General features: G+C 34.4%; 1 protein-coding gene across 5 annotated transcripts in view; it reads right to left on the reverse strand.

Moving 5' to 3' along the window:
* Positions 1-1,254: 1,254 nt before the first annotated feature.
* PTBP2 (polypyrimidine tract binding protein 2) overlaps positions 1,255-18,767 on the reverse strand; it is an 85,728-nt gene continuing 68,215 nt past the window's right edge. For 2 of the 5 annotated variants that reach the window (XM_027536432.1, XM_027536436.1), the window contains exons 9-14: positions 10,293-10,447; positions 8,802-8,835; positions 8,291-8,383; positions 3,359-3,575; positions 3,175-3,252; positions 1,255-3,012 (exon numbers count right to left, since the gene is read on the reverse strand). In XM_027536432.1, the coding sequence (XP_027392233.1) occupies positions 2,880-3,012; positions 3,175-3,252; positions 3,359-3,575; positions 8,291-8,383; positions 8,802-8,835; positions 10,293-10,447 (710 nt within the window). In that variant the 3' untranslated portion in view covers positions 1,255-2,879. The remainder of the gene's footprint in view (positions 3,013-3,174; positions 3,253-3,358; positions 3,576-8,290; positions 8,384-8,801; positions 8,836-10,292; positions 10,448-18,767) is intronic. The other 3 variants (XM_027536433.1, XM_027536435.1, XM_027536434.1) reach the window with 3 other exon arrangements.

Genomic DNA, 18,767 nt, shown 5'->3' on the forward strand with positions numbered 1-18,767 from the left:
TGGGTTTCTGGTCACTCCCCCAACAGAGACACTGGGAACTCTTCCCAGCTCAGTAACGAAGCAACCTCAGTTCCCACACATATTTCAGGACCTCTGTTTTCTTCTTACAAGCCAATCCCCGCTGTAAGGGACTATCTGAAAAGGGATAGCACCTACTTGATTCCTGGTGGTTCAGATGCTAAAGAATCTGTCTGCAATGCAAGAGACCAGGGTTCGATCCCTAGGTTGGGAGGATTCCCTAGAGAAGGGAATGGCAGCCCACTCCAGTATTTTTGCCTAGAAAATTCCATGGACAGAGGAGTCTGGAGGGGTACAGTCCAGGGGGTTGCAAAGAGTCGGACACAACAGATCGACTTTCGCTTCACTTCAGATATTTCAACTACCCCCCAATCATCCTGAGAAAAACTTCACTTGAAGAAACTGCTCAATTACTAGTCATTCATGGTACAGGTTTTTTTTTTTTTACAGATATTAGGCACATCTGCTGTTGCTGGAGTTCTTCTGTACTACAGTGATACTTGAAAAAAAAAAATTGAGATTACTTACCTTTAAAATCACCCTCATGTTAACTCAAACGTACAAAATTATTTTTATTTACTAGACTCTTTCTTTTCTGGAGATTACTAATTATTGCATTAATACAGCACACTGAAAGGTACTGCATACTCCTTCATTTGTTTTTAATTTCCCTAATGTGTGAGTTCTGCAGACTTGTCAGTTATAACAGAACTTCAGGAACATAAGTAACTGCAAAGTTATCTGACACCAATACGCCTAACTGCTGACAAAAGTGAACCCCCTCCAAAAAAATGTTTTAATACAAACAGTACTCGAACTGAAACCATTTAAAAAGTGAAAACTGTAATCACCCGTAAGTTTTTAAATACCCTAATGTGCATCTGCCCTCCCACCCAAAGCAAAAGCAGATGGTGTGATTCTGTTTCTTCCCAGTAACATCAAGTACTCTTTGTTAAAACTCACAAAGTAGGAAACCTTTAGCAGACACAAAAGATGAAAGATGAAACTGCAGCAAGAGAGCATGGCAAATCCAAAAGATCTATTAGTGCAGAAGTCTACTGGAAAAAAAACAACAACAACAAAAGAGATAGAAAGAATTAACAAGATACAATAAAAGTTATGTCTTTAAAGCAGTAGATTGTAACAGGGTGGGAAATGTTTAATATGTGTCCTCCTGAAAAGCAGTTACCATCTTTCAAATTAAAAAAAAAAAAAACAAAAAAAAAACAGCTGGTGTATTTTCACAGCATCTAGATTTATTTATGGTATAAAGTCATAGAATTGTATTATTATTATTCCTTTCCCACCCTGGCAGAGAATAAACATGAATTCAGAAGCACAGTGGAGTGAAAACAAAGGAGAGAGAGAAAAGGCAGCAGAGAAAGACAGAAAAGGTGAATACAGAGCTACAGAAGTGTTTATTGAGCATGCTACAGAGGTAAGCAGAGTACACACAAAAGGAAATTAAACAACCATCAAACCTCCCAACTTTGTTAGAAAATTAATTTTTAATTGTGCCGCTTTCAAACTATACTGAATTTTACATTTCTAAAGATGTAAAAACTCAACTAATAGAAAATATACATGACCATTCTGTCTACATAGATAACAGAATCTATGAATCTTGAAACTAAGTACATCAATTTCAAAAAAGTATTGGTCATTTAAACAGAATCAACAATTCAGATTGACAAGAACTGTTCAAATTAATTTGACCTGTAGATTCTGAGCCATGTTTTTATTAAAGTCAGATCTATTCCTAAATACAAAATATTTTGAAGATTTATTAAAACTGAATATTACAATGCAAGGTAAATTAAGACTAAAGGCACATAAACTTTGGTCCCACCTGGTTGTCAGTTTTAGAAAACTGCCACAAAATTAATCTTCCTGCAAATTTTCGCAGTACACTTTCTTTTATCTTTGAAAAATACATGCACCAGTTCCTGAACTAGCTAGACCGGTCTGCACATGCTCAGAAATCCACAACCATATTCCAAATCTTAATTACAAACTAAGGATGGCAATATATATTTAAATGCACATAAGTCATGTCAACTTCAAAACATCTACGAAAAATATTCAGCCACAAACAAGACATTACTTAGTGCTGACATTTATATGATACGTCCCACAAGAGTGTGTACAAAAAGGTTAAGATTCCACAATGCTTTTCCACATAGGGCTCAAACTTACAGAAATCACTTTGTTGTCTTAAGAAAGTAATACTCTGCATCTTGTTAATTTTAACTAATGCCTACATTCATAACTGAATCTAGACCAGAATTGTGAGATACAAAAGGCCAATGTTTTTTTTAAAGCAATAAAGCCTAAGGTAGTAGAAACTGAAAAAAAAAAAAAAAAAGCTGCTTTATTCTTTCCGTATCATGTATCTTATTTGATTAAATAAAAAAATATGACAAGCCGATAATTCAAAATAAGTTCCAAGCAGGAGGAAAAAAAAACTTAACCTTTTTACACACCCCTGCCTAAACATATTGTTAATTCCCATTTAACAATGTGCCCTAGACAACCAATTCCTTTTTTCTAGTAAATGCACAATAGCAACACTAGTTTCCTTTTTAAGGCACGTATGTCAACTAAGTTGAAAAAGGAAAGTAAAATTCAACTAAAATTTCAAACAGACAAAAATGGCTTCCCTACAGAACAGATGAAAGAGAGCAGTTAATAACTCTGCCTTTACATACGCCATTTCATTTTATAACCAAGGAATGATAACAGCATGGAAAAAACAAAAACAAAAACAAAAAATCAAACTCTGGTCCCCACTTTTCTGAACAGTCAATAGGTGATGACACCAAACAATGTGATTCACCCTCAATCTTCATCTCCCCCCTTTTTTAAATTGTTGACTTGGAGAAAGACACTCTCAGATGATGGTTTTCACCAAGGTTATAATTATGAAGATCAATCAAGGCCTGAATAGCTTCTTCCACTGTCGCCATCTGAAGAAGGGCCATTTTGTGATCTCTTCTGAAACAAAATTATGAAATTAGATACTTCATAAAAATCAGAATGGCTTAAATACTTTTGCTCATTTCAGGATCAAAAGATATCTAGAAATGAAAACAACTACTTGGAGAAAACTTTTACTTCTATCAAGTCACTAATTTAAAGACAAGAAAGCTTGCTTACTGAAAAAACTTAAATGCTTTCACAGTGCCCCCAGTGTTAGCAAACAGTGTTCGGAGATCTTCTTCTGCTACTGAAGGACTGGGAAATTAGATGGAAAAAAAAGAGTAATAACATTATTAAAAATTTTTTTATTTTATTCCTAAAATGTATATCCTTAATAAACTACTCCATCTTTAATACTTACGGGATATTGGATAGGTGAAGGGTTGCAGAAGGAGGGAAAATATTCTGAAAATTTTTGGATCCAGGTTTCTTAAAACGATGCAATGGGGAATTACCAAAATCTTTTGTTAGCCCTTGATCATCAAGTCCCTCTCGAGGTAGTTGTACAGTCTGATGTTTAGACAGAGTAACACGAATAATTTTTCCATACATCTTCTGTCCATTAAGATGATTCATGGCTATAAAGAGGAAGAATGCCTATTAATAAACAATATCAACATCCAAAGCAAAAATATTACAATAATTCTTAGAATAGTTGAAATACCTAATTTTGCTATGGTTTTAAAATAAATCACGAATTTACAATAGCCACTGGTGACAAAACAAATTCATTTGCACTCAACAAGGCACTGAGGCAAAGAAGCCAGCTTCTTTCATAGAATGAAAACCCAGAATGAGTTTCTTGACAGTCCTGCTGATAATGCCCAAGAAACTTTAGAAACTTTAACTTTTTCTCCCTTCTGCTCCATATCCTAATTACCAAGTCCTATGTAACCCTTTCTAATTATCCCTCAAATTCATCTATTTCTACACTTTTCACTGCCATTACTTTTTATCTGTATAACTCAAATCAGTTTCCCAATTCATCTTGCTAGATTTTTCTCTATGTTCCTCCGTTCTATACAAATCTATGTCACTACCTGCTTAAAATCCTTAAGGATGAAGCCTCAACTTATTCAACGTCTTCTATATTTCTCAGTCTGACCCTAACATCTTTCTCAAGCCTCCCTGAATAAATATTTTATTGATGATTTGTAATACTAGTAACTTTGTTAGTGTTGAGAATCAAATGGTAATATAAAAACTATCCTGACCCTCATGGAACTTACAGTATCTTAGTACTATCCTCCTTGTACTTAAGTTTTCAGGTGTACAAAACATTTTTTTTTTAAACAAATGCTAGTATTTAACCTTTAGCCTGGTGCATGCTTTTCTACTTATAATAATTTCCTATCTCCTTCACAATCTTTCCTAAGCTATTTGTCAGTGTTATTTCCTAAAGAGGACCCTTTCTGCACTCTTCAGAAAAGGTTCAGAACCTTAGTAGATAGTCCCCATACAGTTCTATTTCTTTTTATAAATTCATCACACTTTAATTATCATCCTCCTTCAGACTGTAAAATACATGAAAGCAGGAACCAGTGTCTCTACCCCAGCACACAGCACAGTGCCTAAACACAGAACATCACATGCCTACTTCTTGAGGCAGCAGTTGGGTTACTTTTGAACTAAATGAACTGGTCTGAGATTAGAGAACAGTTATACGTTTTATGTTTTATTCAAGTAGTCACAACTGAAGAAAACCATGTCATAAGTCATATAGTTTAGCTAAACTGAACGTCTATTTGACTACTCAAATCAAAGTATTAGAGTATTAACAACAGAGAGGTAAAGACAATATGGAAGAGCAGGGAACTGAGAACAAAATCCCTACTCTCAAATGTTTTTAATTTGATTAGTACACTACAGTACACAGTCTGACACAGGAGATACCCAGAACTTGTTAAATCCATGCATCTTGTCATACTTACTTGTATAGAACAAACCAGTTAAATATAAAACAGGTCTGAAAAGGAAAATGCTATAAAAGTATAAGGTACCATTCTGAAAAATCTTTTTCATTTATAGCTTCCCTAATTTGTAAAATCAAATTTACTCTTCCAGTTATAAGATAAAGAGGTACTAAGGATGTAATGTACAACATGACAAATATATTTAACACTGCTGCATTTTATAAATACTCCCTCTACAGCACATTTTGCTAGAGAGTAGGTAAAGATCTATTATGAAAAACTATACTTTTAAGATGGCAGCTACATATGAACTAAAAACAGTTGAGGCTCTTTTGTAAGTAGTTCTTGAAAATACGAATTGGAGAAATAAGATAATTACTTTAACAAAGAACTACTTTTTGGTACTTCTTGAGAATTCATTTAATCGCTGAAGATCAGTACACTATTTCAAACATAATTTACAAATTCTGTTATTCCTAAACTACCTAATTTAAGAAAATTCTAGTATATTAATTAAATAGGCTATAGTAGAAATGGAAACATCTTTAATGTCTGCAAATTTAAAAATTCTGGTCTAAAATGATTTAACATGGCCTCTAAGATTTGCAATAATTCCATTCACACTTGACTATTACTGACTATACCTTGCCATTTATTTCTCCCATACTACTTTCTGAACATAAAAATATTTGCTTATAAAACAACTGAGTATTTCCCAAATAGAGTCCCATGAAAACCAAAAAGAACAGAGTCCATAAACAAAGTATATTAAAAAAAGTTTCACTTATTTTTTTCAATAGCACATCCTAGTTTTGCATAGGATTTGTGTGTGTTTTAAAGGCATTAATGGTGTGAGTCCATATTTAATGGAAATATACTTCAAGAAAGCAAAATCTAACCTATCAGCAATGAGAAATTTGCCACTACATATAGTCCAAAAACTACATCATGGTACGTAAGCAAAGCTTTAGTGAAAAGATAAAAATTTTATCTTTTTAATTTATAAAAATTAGGGATAAAACATTTTAAAATGTAAATAAATACTGTTAGGCAGTGAATTGCATTATCCCAAACTTCATATACTGAAGCTTTAACCCCTCAATGTGACTATTTGGAGGCAGGGCCTTTACGGACGGAATATAGGTTAAAAGAGGTCATAAGGGTGAGGCCCTAATCCAGTAAGACTGATGTCCTTGTAAGTACACGAAAAGATATCAGCACCTTAGAGGCTGAGGAAGGCTCCCAGGAAAGGCAGTGTGAGGACATATGGAGAAGGGAGCTGGTCTGCAAGCTAGGAAGAAAGTCCTCTCTAGAAACCAAATCTGTTGTCACCTAATTACTAGTCTCCAGAACTTAAGAAAATAAATTTCTGTTGTTTTAGTCACTCAGTTTGTTGTATTTTGCTATGGCAGCCCAAGCAGACTAAAACAAGTATAGTAAAAATTAAAGCATCATTTATTTAAACAGTCCATATATAAGAAACCAAAGAGCATCCAGAAGAATTTGATTGAACAGGTACTTTTCAACCATAATGACTGTGTATCCCTTATTTATAAGGGTAATGTGGAAAGACTGAAAGCAAAAGGAGAAGGGGGTGACAGAGGACGAGATCATTAGCATCACTGATTTAAAGGACGTGAATTTGAGCAAACTCTGGTAGATAGTGGAAGACAGAGGAGCCTGGCATGCAGAGAATTGAACACGACTTAGCGACTGAACAACAGACACCACCCACAGTTCACACAATGAGAAAAAAGAAATCAAACATTTGAGAATGCTTTGTCAACTATGAAACACTGTAAAAGGCTTCTTATAAAGTACATAAAAATAATGACAATGACTATCCCTAACCAGAGTACAGAAGTGTACATAAGCAGAAAAAGAAGAAAAGAATAATGAGCATCTATGACATAATCAAGGAGCTTCCCTGGTGGCTCAGATGGTAAAAAATCTGCCTGCAATGCAGGAGGAGACCTGCCTTTGATCCCCGGGTCAGAAATATCCCTGGAGAAGGGAACGGCAACCCACTCTAGTATTCTTGCCTGGAACATTTCAGGGACAGAGGAGCCTGGTAGGCTATAGTCCATGGAGTTGCAAAGAGTCATATAGGACTGAATGACTAACACACACACACACACACAATGACACAATCAGCACTTTTATAGAACTTCCACTAAAGATAGACATCTCCATTTTTTAAAATGGAAAGCCAGATATATAAAATTTTATACATTGCCTGATGCTGCTAAGTCCCTTCAGTTGTGTCTGACTCTGTGCGACCCCACAGACGGCAGCCCACCAGGCTCCTCCGTCCCTGGGTTTCTCCAGGCAAGAACACTGGAGTAGGTTGCCATTTCCTTCTACAATGCATGAAAGTGAAAAGTGAAAGGGAAGTCGCTCAGTCGTGTCTGACTCTTAGCAACACCATGGACCAGAGCCTACCAGGTTCCTCCTTCCATGGGATTTCCCAGGCAAGAGTACTGGTGTGGGTTGCCGACAATTCATTGCCTGGGCTACCCTAATAGCTGGTAAGAAACTGAATTTCAAACTTCTATCTGATGCCAAAGGCTAAAAGGTCTGGTTTATCATATTGTTAGTCTGTGAATCTCACTGGATATAACAGCACAAAATGGCAAATTTCAAAATTAATGATGTGAGTACACACAGTCTGAGGTACCATCATCCCCAAATCTTAATGAACAGAATTATAAGCTAACATCATACTGACATTTACAGTCAATCACACTAACTACCTTCTGGATTTATGTGATTTGACTTTATGCATGAAGTTGAATGAGATGCTAATTAAGTGATCACTTATTTATCTAATAATGTAAGTGAAACTTGTTGAAGTACATTTTAAGGTTCCAAAAAGGATTCAAGTGGGGCATTTAGTTTAAGTTTTTCATTTTATAGTAACCTGCTATCTCTAAAATACACTCATGTAACTCTTTACTAAGTTCAAATACTTTCAAATGACTTTAGAAGAATTAAATTAACATGGCGTTAATCAGGATCCCATGGAGTATATGAACAGTTAACTTCAATTATAGGGAGTAACCAGAAATGAAAAATGCTAAGAATCTTTTAATATATGTATCATAATTCTTAGGTGAAACTGTTATTTCAATCTTGAAGCCAAAACCTTTTTCCATTAAACTCCGAGCAAGAAATGGTAAGAGAATAGCACAAAAATACAAATATGTTCATCATGTACAACTATACATATTAAAATATGAAAATTAACAAGACACTGTGAATCCTGGCTATTAATAAACAGCTTCTTACTGATATAAAGGAGTTTGTTTTTATTCACAGGTTTACATTATACATTTGAAATCAGATTGAAGCCGTATAGATGACACATAGTTTATTCTTACCCAGTTGTGACTGGTTTCCATCAGCCATCTGTATTAGAGCACTGTCTTTCTTATTGTACAAAATCTTCACACGCTGCACATCTCCATAAACACCTTTTTTGGAGCCACAGAGAGGTAATCCAAAAATGGAATTAATTTTTATGTGCAAGTCAGCTAAAGATTATCTTTCTGACATATTAATGAAACATTCAGACATCAACATGATCACTCATTCAAACTCATCATTCTCACAAATGAATAAAGAAGATCAAGATTTTGAACAGTGAATTTTGAAAAGAATAATTTCTGATAAACCCTCAAAGCTATGTGAATGATATTAAATTAAAGACCATGCAAAATAAATCAGCATGCATTAAAACAAATTTTGTGTCTATGGAAAGTTTTAAATAGCAAAGAAAAATAGCAAAAGATTTACTATTCAACTTTAAGCCAAAGTGCTAGCTACAAATAAGAATTAAGGTGAAACAAAAATCAAATCAATAATAAAAGTATAGTGCTAACAATAACATACCGAAGAGGGTAAACAGACTTTGGGGCGTAACCATCTTTAGAAGGAGAGAAGAGCAAGCAGCGTAAGACAAGAAGAGAGAAGAGTCGAGGAAGAGCGGAGATGAACAGATCATCCATAACGAAGGGTGGTTCCCGCAGAATGGTGAGGTGGTCATGGATCATGGTTCAAGGCGGTTAATTGGGGCAAGTTGGTCCGAGGAACATTTGTTCAAGCACAGAAGCATGAACATAGGGAATGGAGACAGGGAATGAAGACAAGGACAAGGAAAATAAAGGATAAGACAGGGAAGGGAATGGGCATTTGGGAAAAGACAAGGAAAGGGAAGGTGAACACACAGGGAAAAGGATGAAATGGGGAAGGGAAACAGCAATGCAGAAGAAAAAAATAAGGAATCGGGGAACAAAAAAAAAATAAAATATAGGTCAGTACATAGGAAATGCAGGATTTGGTCAGAAAATGGTTGGTTTATGTACTGTACAAGAAAAACTGAGTAAAATGTAGTCATCCAAGACAAATATGGGTAAAGTACATCTATATCAAAGAGTAAATTACAGCATTTCATCTCAACATAGGGAAGGAAAGCATGCATAGGAATTTTAAACTTTGAACTTTTAACTGCATAAGCATGGCTGGTTATGAAATGCAGGCAAAATTCTTAAAAGAAAAACAAAGGCACTCTGATTCAAACATTTTAGCATGCACAACTGTGAATGACTATAGTATTAAATGATAAAATAGCTTAATGTTCGTATTAACAGAGGCCAATTAAAAATGAAATATTCAAATTAGACATCATAAACTGATACATTGAGCTTCCCACATTTCATACCAGCTTCCATAGCAATCAAAATAAAATATACCAGACATAAAATGTACAACTAAAGAAAATAACTCAGCAATAAATTTTATTTAACAGGGTGGGAGGGGTTTGGGGAGAGGTAAAGTTGAAAAATATTTTTAGAAGACAATGACTAATAACTGCAAAGAAAAAATTACTAAGAAAGACTGGAAGAGTGCCTCGTCAAGATCTTTGGAAGAACCTTCAAAGAAAAATGTATTAGAGTAGTTCACATAAAATAAGATTTAAAAAAATGCAATGACACATAAGCATGAAATGAACAAGCAAATAATTAGAAAAGGCAAAGAGCAAAATTGTTTTACAGTTACATCTGCAAATTAGATATTTGCCTTTGAGAACAACAAAAAGATAAAAAGCCAAACTATAGTACTTCACCATATTTTTCTTAGGAAAAATAGGTAGTTAGGTTAAAAATATATATATATATATTAAAAGAGATATGACTAGCTACAGAAATAAAGTATTACCTAAACAAGTACATAGATTTTATTTGGAAGTAGAAACACACAGAAAATACTTTGACTAATGAATGTACATAAAAAGAAAGGCAAGTGCAAAATGAAATAAACATGAAAAACTTTCACAAATGAAATGGAGTTAAAAAATAGACATTAGAAAATTATTTTACTAACCTCTTCATTTAAATTGCTAACCAACAGGACTGTATTGCCACCAGCTGAGACTCCAGGCATACCCACTCGGCCAGCAGCAGCTGCAGCAGCTGCTGCAGCAGCGTTTGGAATAGCCAAAGGACTCAGAGCTCCTGGAACAGCTGCAACAGGAAGCCCTAATTTTAAAATAAAGCATATTTTACGAAACACACACAAGTCGTTTACAAAACCAATTTAAGCACGATGGCTGATGGCTTGGGGCTGACCGTTCCAAATGGTTCCTGAAAGTTAATTTTTGTAACATTTAGAAAAATTGTTTAAGTAGCAGAGAAAATTCACTGGTTTCAATGAAATCATTAAGTATTAGAACCAAGGTACATACCTGTATTATGTCACAAATTAAATATATAACATTCCATTTCCTATGGAAAAGCAAACAAAGCAAAAAGAATGTACTTCCAAGTCAGAGACTTATAAAATTCACTTCCATGGTTCACATAGTGAGGAGTCAAATCTAAAAAAAATAACAAGTGCTATCTTCTTCATAAACTTACTTGAAATCAGACAATTATAGCTCACAAAACATATATAGCAAATTCTTCATTCTTAGAAACAAATCACCTTGAACATACATTATATAATGTATTCAACTGACCTAAAGAAAATCTTACCAAAATTTGTTTTCCTTAATTCCATACTCAGGTAGGTGTAATATAAGTCTTTCAAACACAACATTTGCCCCACAGAAAGAATAAGAGAAAGTCAATATAGCACACCAGTATTTTCCTATCCTTTACCTACCAGTTTGAACATTTCCTTCTTATTTCTACTGTTCTACTTTCCAGTCTTACTATTGCTCTGTCATCTTCAGGATTCTTCATTTATTCCACAGAATTCCCTTTGTCTCAGCATCTTTAATCTACTTTTCAACAATTAATAAACTTTGATTCCTTTCATTCCTTATATTCTTACATACTAACTTATTTCTTAATAAATATTAGTTCACTAAAAAAAAACAAATTACATGTTTTTTTTTCTTTCCATGATAAAGGAGATAAACATTCAACCTACATAAAATTAATTCATGACATACCTGGGTAGAACTGGCCCTTAGTACTGTTGTCCCATAAATTCATGTTTTATTTCTTCTTTTCAGCTTTCTTGTACATGTTATAAGGATGTACTGTTAACTCTGGTGTCAGATCTTACTCTTTTAGCCACGTTTATGTTTTTACTTTACAGAAACTACTATGACCTTTTATTGGCAGGCTGAAGCTTCTTCAGGATTGACAATTCTTAACCTCTTTAGTTTTCGACTTGTAAAAATTTTCCCTCAGATTTCCTTTGATCTTTACTGAGTACCTTTCATCAGTGGAATGGTGTTTCTCATATATGTTCAAGCTCTGGGTGAGTTTACAGGTTTTTCTCCCCCAATACAATATTTTGGGAGTCCCCCCTTTTTATTATTTCTTCAATTTTATTTTTTAGATTTTTCACTCTTTGTTTTGGAAAATTTCCAACATATACACAAGTACAGAGACTAGAATAATGAGCCCCATGTATCCATCATAACTGTTTAACAATTACTAACTCAAGGCCAATCTTGTTTCATCTATTCATCAATTTCATTTTTAAAGTAAATGCAGAAATAAGGATCTAATTTTAACACAGAAACTCCTCATGTCTAATCATTATTATACATACTAAGTAATCTTTAGCACCTTTTAGGATCTACCACTTTATTCTATGGTATTACTAACTTCCCCATGTTAAATACCATAGATCCCGTTATACTTCATAGGTTGTTTCCATTTAACATTCAATGGCTATCTTAAAATGCTGCCAATGTAAAGATACATTCCTAATTCCTAGGTATGTACTCACAGTCATTTTGTTCCTGCATATTCTGAGATACGTAGGTTCCCAAATTATAGTTCTAAGTAGTTTATCATTTTTCTTTGTTGCTAATTCAAGAAAAACTAGTAATTCATGAAACATGTATAAAACATCAATACATTTGCTATATCAGTCTACACACAACAGCCTAGGTAAACAAATGCTTCATTTCTATAGAAAATGGTTTCTTCTAAAATACATCTCTACCATGCCAATACACAATTAAACAATCATAAAACTTCACCAAAATATTCAAAGATGATGGAAATTTTGTTCAAAGAAACTTTAAGTCTAGGATTTATAATGGAGATACCTTGGTAGTACAATATTACTTAAATCATCAAGCCTTATCATGGAAAAATAATCAGAGAATTAAAAGAATAAGTAAAATTAATTTAAAATAGTAATTAAGAATTAAAGTCTAGGCTAAAGCCCCCTTTTAAGTGTGAAAAAACCTGACTTAAGGCCAGGTTTTAATAAACATTACACTTTAGTAAAAATGAGACTAATAATTTTCTCATGAAATTTTGTGACTCAAAGCAAATACAATTTACCTCCTCCTAGTAAAGCAGCAATGGAAAGCTTAGCAAAAAGTGGAATGTAAGCTGTGACGTCCCCAATGTTGTTGCTACTGCCCAAATGCTACTTCACAGTCTCCATATTTCTCCATTTATTCTTACCATGCTGGATCACTTGGTACTAAGACAGATGATCTATCATCTTGCCAAATGATCTTCCTTCATTTTAGGCAGTCCAGAGCATGGTGAAAAATACTGTCAGAGATGGAGTCACTGTCCTTAGTGCCACTAGCGTGTACTTCTCCTTCACTATTCCTTCTCCCAAGCTGGTAACTTAGAAAAACTATTTCAGTCATCTTTTGCAGTTCTAAGTCACTAGAATAGTCTTGCAGTTTTTACTGGACCTTTAAAAGCCTCTGAAGATAGATCCCACAATTTCTTTCAGTATATTCTTCTCTAAAAATTCTGTCAACCAGGTAAATCTCAACGTCTGCTACATAAAAACAAAAACCTACAAAGTATTTCATGATGCACTATTTATACTGTAATAATAAACTCTGGAAAGAAATTCTGTATTGTATTTTTCATAGTAATGTTAACTTTTAGCCATGAGAGAAAACAATACATTCACTATCTTCTCTTTGTAAAAAAACATATAGAACATGGTATACACATTGCCTCTAATGAATTACTTTTAGCTGTGAAAACAATTTGAATGATTAACATCTTTAAGGTAGCAAATATGCTGTAAAAAACACTGTCTATGCATACTGATGATGGGGGATAAAAACACCTGTTTTACTTCTAGAACCGCTATTGTTGTAAGAATCAAGTAACATCAAAGAGCTTCATATACTACCAGATGCTAAAGAAAAGGAAGATGTGACAGGGATCCTTTCTATGTGAAATGATCTTCATTAGCTGGGCCACCCAGCATTTTGAGTGATTCAGCCATTTTATAAATTTCCTGTAATAGTTCTGACACATTACTAGCCACTCCCCCACTGAAAATGATGGCAACACTGCCACATATCTATCTGATAGAGACTCAAAGTCCATGGGGATAAAGTGATTTTAAGTTATACATCTATCCCTCTATCCCCTCAGGTCACATTCTGCTGAGGCACACAGACATTCCTTGTCCATCACAACAGAACAAAGAATTAAACTGTTTTTGATAACTTCTCTTAAACCACTTGCCAATTTTATCTGTAATTTTTAATAAGCTTATTTTAGAACAGTTTTAGATTTGTAGAAAAATTAAACATTCTCCAAAGTTCCCATAACCTGGGCACCCCTGTCCCCCCATTATTAACATCTTGCAGTAGTATGATATACTTGCTATAATTCATCAGCCAGTATTAATATGTTATTATTAAAGTCCATAAAGTATTCAGACTTCCTTAATTTGCATCTAATGTCCTCTTTTCTTGGCTTCCCAGGTAGCGCAGTGGTAAAGAATCTGCCTGCCAAAGCAGGAGACATGGGTTCGATCTCTGGGTTGGGAAGATCCCCTGGAGAAGGAAATGGCAAACCCTCTCCAGTATTCTTGCCTGGAAAATTCCATGGAGAGAGGAGCCTGGTGGGCTACAGTCCATGGGGTTGCAAAGAGTCGGACATGACTGAGTACAGAATGCATTCATGTTTTTTATTTCAGGATGCTATTATTAAATTTAGTCATGTCTCCTTAAGGCTCCTCTTGACTATGGCAGTTTTGTCTATGCTTTTTAAAGATGCATAACTTGTTTTATCCTTTCATTTCCTATTCTAAAACTTCCATCCAATGTCAATTATACCATTATCTTTTCATCTTATACTTCTTTTCCCTGTTCAAGACATCTATTGATTGTTATTCTCACATATGACTCAACAGAGGATTTGGTGGTGGGACTTTTGAGGTTTATCCTAATTCATGTAGTATAGGGTCCTGGGTGGGGAGGGCAGTTTTTACAATATATTTCCTGATTTGAAAATAAAAATTTTACTTTTGACAAGAATGACAACTGCTATTCTTTCCTGAAACAACCCATTCCTCCTCTCCCACCAACTTTCCCTTCAATTTCTATTTTAGCCTCTAGAACCCATTTTTCTTTTGTCATTAACAATTTCACTTTTAGTCAATGTGTTCCTTAGAGAAAACGTTTAACTAAAAGCTTGCTTGATCCTAATGAAACTTCTCTTATAACCCTCATTTTTATCTCCCTAAACTCTTCCCCAAAGGGAAATAAGGGATGTATTATTCATCCTACTATCCCACCATCCAATGTTACTTTCCAACTGCTATTCTTCTATCACCAATTAGAATGCCTTTGAGGTTAATATCATGTAAACATCTCTCATCAAAACAGTCAGTCACTGGGACATTGTCTCTCACAACATAAAGACTTTCACACCTTATTTCCTTTTCCTTGCTCAGCTCTTGTCATCCTGCAATCTGTCCGACATGCTGGTCTCATGATTCCTTAACTTCTACCTTGATTTTACTATATCAATCTATTTTATCAACTTCTTCTGCTACATCTTTGACTTTCTTCTTTCACCATTCATTGCTAACATTTAAATCCTCTTTCCTGACTCCATTCTTCCATCTTCTTGATTCTACTTCTATACCAACCACTTAAGCCATTTTTAGACTATATGACAAATCCACTTCCCTTTCTATTCTCCCTTGATTAGACTTTACTATGTAGCTGGAGCATTTTGGCTTGCTCGCTACTCATCTGTTAATGCTCTACTGTGCCAGGCTTGGACAAATTAAATCTTATATTGTGGACATGTCTTCATCTGGGTTTGTAAAATATTAAAGTGAAAACACACACACACACTCAAAAAGCATATGAGTCCACATTTTGTTATTCAACATTAGCTGATTTCCTAGTCTGTTTTCAAGAATTCCCTAAAAATCCACTAGACTCCTATACCGACCCTCATTCTTATGTTCAGCAAATATCTTGGAAGACTGAGATGAGAATTCCCTTAAAATGTTCAACCAACTTCAAAAGTTCTCCCTTCTTTCATCTGTTCCCCTTTCTTTATGAAGATACAAATGGTGAGAAGAAAGAATACAGACTGTAAAAAACTGACAACTTCAGTTCTGGCTCCAACTCTGCTCCTAAATTTCTATGTGAGCTTGACAGAAGTTCCTTTTAGTTCTCACAATGGTCCTAAAAATTTTCTATATATTTTGCCTCAACACTTCCATTATTCTCAATCCAATTCACTACAATCAATTCTAGGATTTAAGCTAGCCTTCAAAACAAATACTAGCTAATATGAAATTTCCACTCATTATATGTCAGGCATTGTGAAAAGTTCTCTGTATGCATTAACATAATTCAATCCTCACAACACTAACTTTAGAACATGGGGATTACTATCATATCCATGACAAATGTGAAATCTAAGACAGCAAAGCTGAGCCAGATTTTGAATTGAGGATGTCTGGATTTTGAGCCTACACTCAAAATGATTATGCATACTTCCTTGCTTTTCAACTACCATCCCATTTTTCCTTCCTTCCAAGAGTGCATTACTTCAAAGAGGAGTAAATATTTTATCATATTTATATTCCTAATTCTTTATAATTTGATTTATACCCATTCTTATGAATAAGAATAAACTTTATGGTCACTACTAAACTGAAAAAGCACTTCTAATTTTAATCTTATTTTATCCCTTGATCTCTTGCTTCTTTTCCCACAACATAAATGTACACTGCTTAAAGTTTCAAGACTTTAGCCCTCCTGCCCTTTTACAGTTGGGAATCTTAAAAAGTTTTTTTTCTTTCAGTTTTATTGAGAGATAATGTACATACAGCACTGTATAAATTTAAGGTGTACAGACAGCATAATGATTTGACTCATACACCATGAGATGATCACCACAGTTAAGTATAGTGAACATCCATCACCTCACAGATAACAAGAAGAAACAGGAAAAAAATTTTTCTCCTGTAATGAGAACTCTTAGGATTTACTCTTTCATATATAACATACAGCAGTATAAATCATATTTATCACGTAATACTTTATAACCCTAGTACTATTTATTCTATAACCGGACGTTTGTATTTTTTTGTCCACCTTTATCCCATTTCTCCCCATCCACAAGCCCTCTGTCTGATCTGATCTCTTTAAACCAAAGTTTTAGGTATCAATCCTCTGGTCTTTCAAATTCTCAACCCCAAAGAACTCTTTCCTAAGTCCTAGGAATGAATATCCTACTGTCTAGGTCGACTTCTCAAGTTTAATTCCTCATGAGTCATCATATCATCAATTCCAAGTCTTACTACTTTTATGTTTAATTTTCCTCATGTTTCTTTCTTTCCACTCTCATTTCTATCCCTAGTGTAGATTCACAATTTTATCTTACTTAGACTAATAGTCTCCAGTATACTCCTTAGGATAGCATCCATTCTAAGATCCTGACCCAAACTTAATTCTTTTTCTCCTCACTGCCTTTCATGTTTTCCTATGCCCCTATGCCTCATTCACAACTGAATACTTGTCAACTTCCTAAATATGCAAGATATATTTTCCTTCACATCTGCTCATGCAATGTTTTCAAAATCCTTTCTTCTGGACTTCCCTGGTGGTCCAGTGGTTACAAATCTGCCTGTCAATACAGGGGACATGGGTTCAATCTCTGGTCCAGGAAGATCCCACACGGTGCAGAGCAACTAAGTCCGTGAACCCCAACTATTGAGCCTGAACTCTAGAGCCCATGCTCCACAACAAGAGAAGCCACCACAAGGAGAAGTCGCACACTCCGATGAAGAGTAGCCCTCGCTCACTGCAAACTGGAGAAAGCCCTCACACAGCAATGAAGACTCGACATAGCTAAAAACAAAACAAAAAGTAAGTAAAAATAAATAAGTCCTGTCTTTTTATCCCAATCAAATGGCTTTTGGCCTACAATGCCCTTCAACTTTCTCTTTTGGATGATAAAGTGCCCGTTTAATTATGCTCTAATACTATAATAACTATTACATATTTCAGTTTGCCTCATAATAGATATATATTCAGATGTTTGCTGCCAGATTATAAGCACAGAAATTGTGTAATTTCTCTGAGACCCTACAGTACCCAGCACAGTGCTAAAACCATCAAAAAATGCAATGAATGAATAAAGCAGGATGCCACTGAGTTGAGGCAGAATCCTTCAAGGAATGTGAAAAGCTCAGTGCAATTACTTAAGGGTAAGAAAAATTCACAAGGGTGCAAAAAAGGAAAGGAAGACTCAGAGATAAAATACCATTTTAAAATTAAGATTAACAGGAAAAAGAAATATTGACAAATGGAGAGAGAAATATGAAGCTAGGAAGAACTCACACAAAAAAAATCTATATGAAATTTCCTATATGTATCTATTGCTTTCTTGGTGCATCTTTAGAGACTCAAAACCTTCTGTATAATATTTACCTCCTTCAGATAAGAGGAGCATTTCATATTTGGTCACAAATACATACTTTTTATTCTACTAATTGCAGAGACAGTAGTAATATACTTTAGAAGGCTTTTCTTTGTTTTAGTTGCACCACATATACATAAGTGTCAACTCTTAAAAGCAAAATTTTTTTAAGATTAAATTTACCATCTGATTTGATTTAGAATTATCTTCTATATCCAAAGGCGGAAGTTGATTACCACTGAACTCAGGCTGTTTAGCTTTAAAAATACGAAGCCAGAATAAATAGGAAAAATATTTTCAAATATGTGACAGGCTATCATGGAAAAGGAGAAGGTAAATACGGGATTAGTAAAAGAAATTCCTTAAAGCTACAGCTGAGAACAATATAATCAATGACCATAACAAAATCAGTTAAGCAAAGACTATATTATCACCCATTAGGAACTTGGGAATGAAAATTTGCATCCAAGATAGTTAAAAAGCGGCCTATGAATTTACATTTTAGTACTACAGTTACAAGTTTATTCCATTTGAGAATGCTGGTGCATGAGTAAATGCAAACTGATGCATTAATGTTTTTCTCCCAATGTTTTCGCCCATTGTATCTTCAAAGTATGCTATTACCATTTCATTTGCTCAGAAGACAAAAAAAATTTTCCAGGTTTAAAATGTT

The sequence above is a fragment of the Bos indicus x Bos taurus genome, chromosome 3, assembly GCF_003369695.1.
Source record: "Bos indicus x Bos taurus breed Angus x Brahman F1 hybrid chromosome 3, Bos_hybrid_MaternalHap_v2.0, whole genome shotgun sequence".
Classification (NCBI taxonomy): domain Eukaryota; kingdom Metazoa; phylum Chordata; class Mammalia; order Artiodactyla; family Bovidae; genus Bos; species Bos indicus x Bos taurus.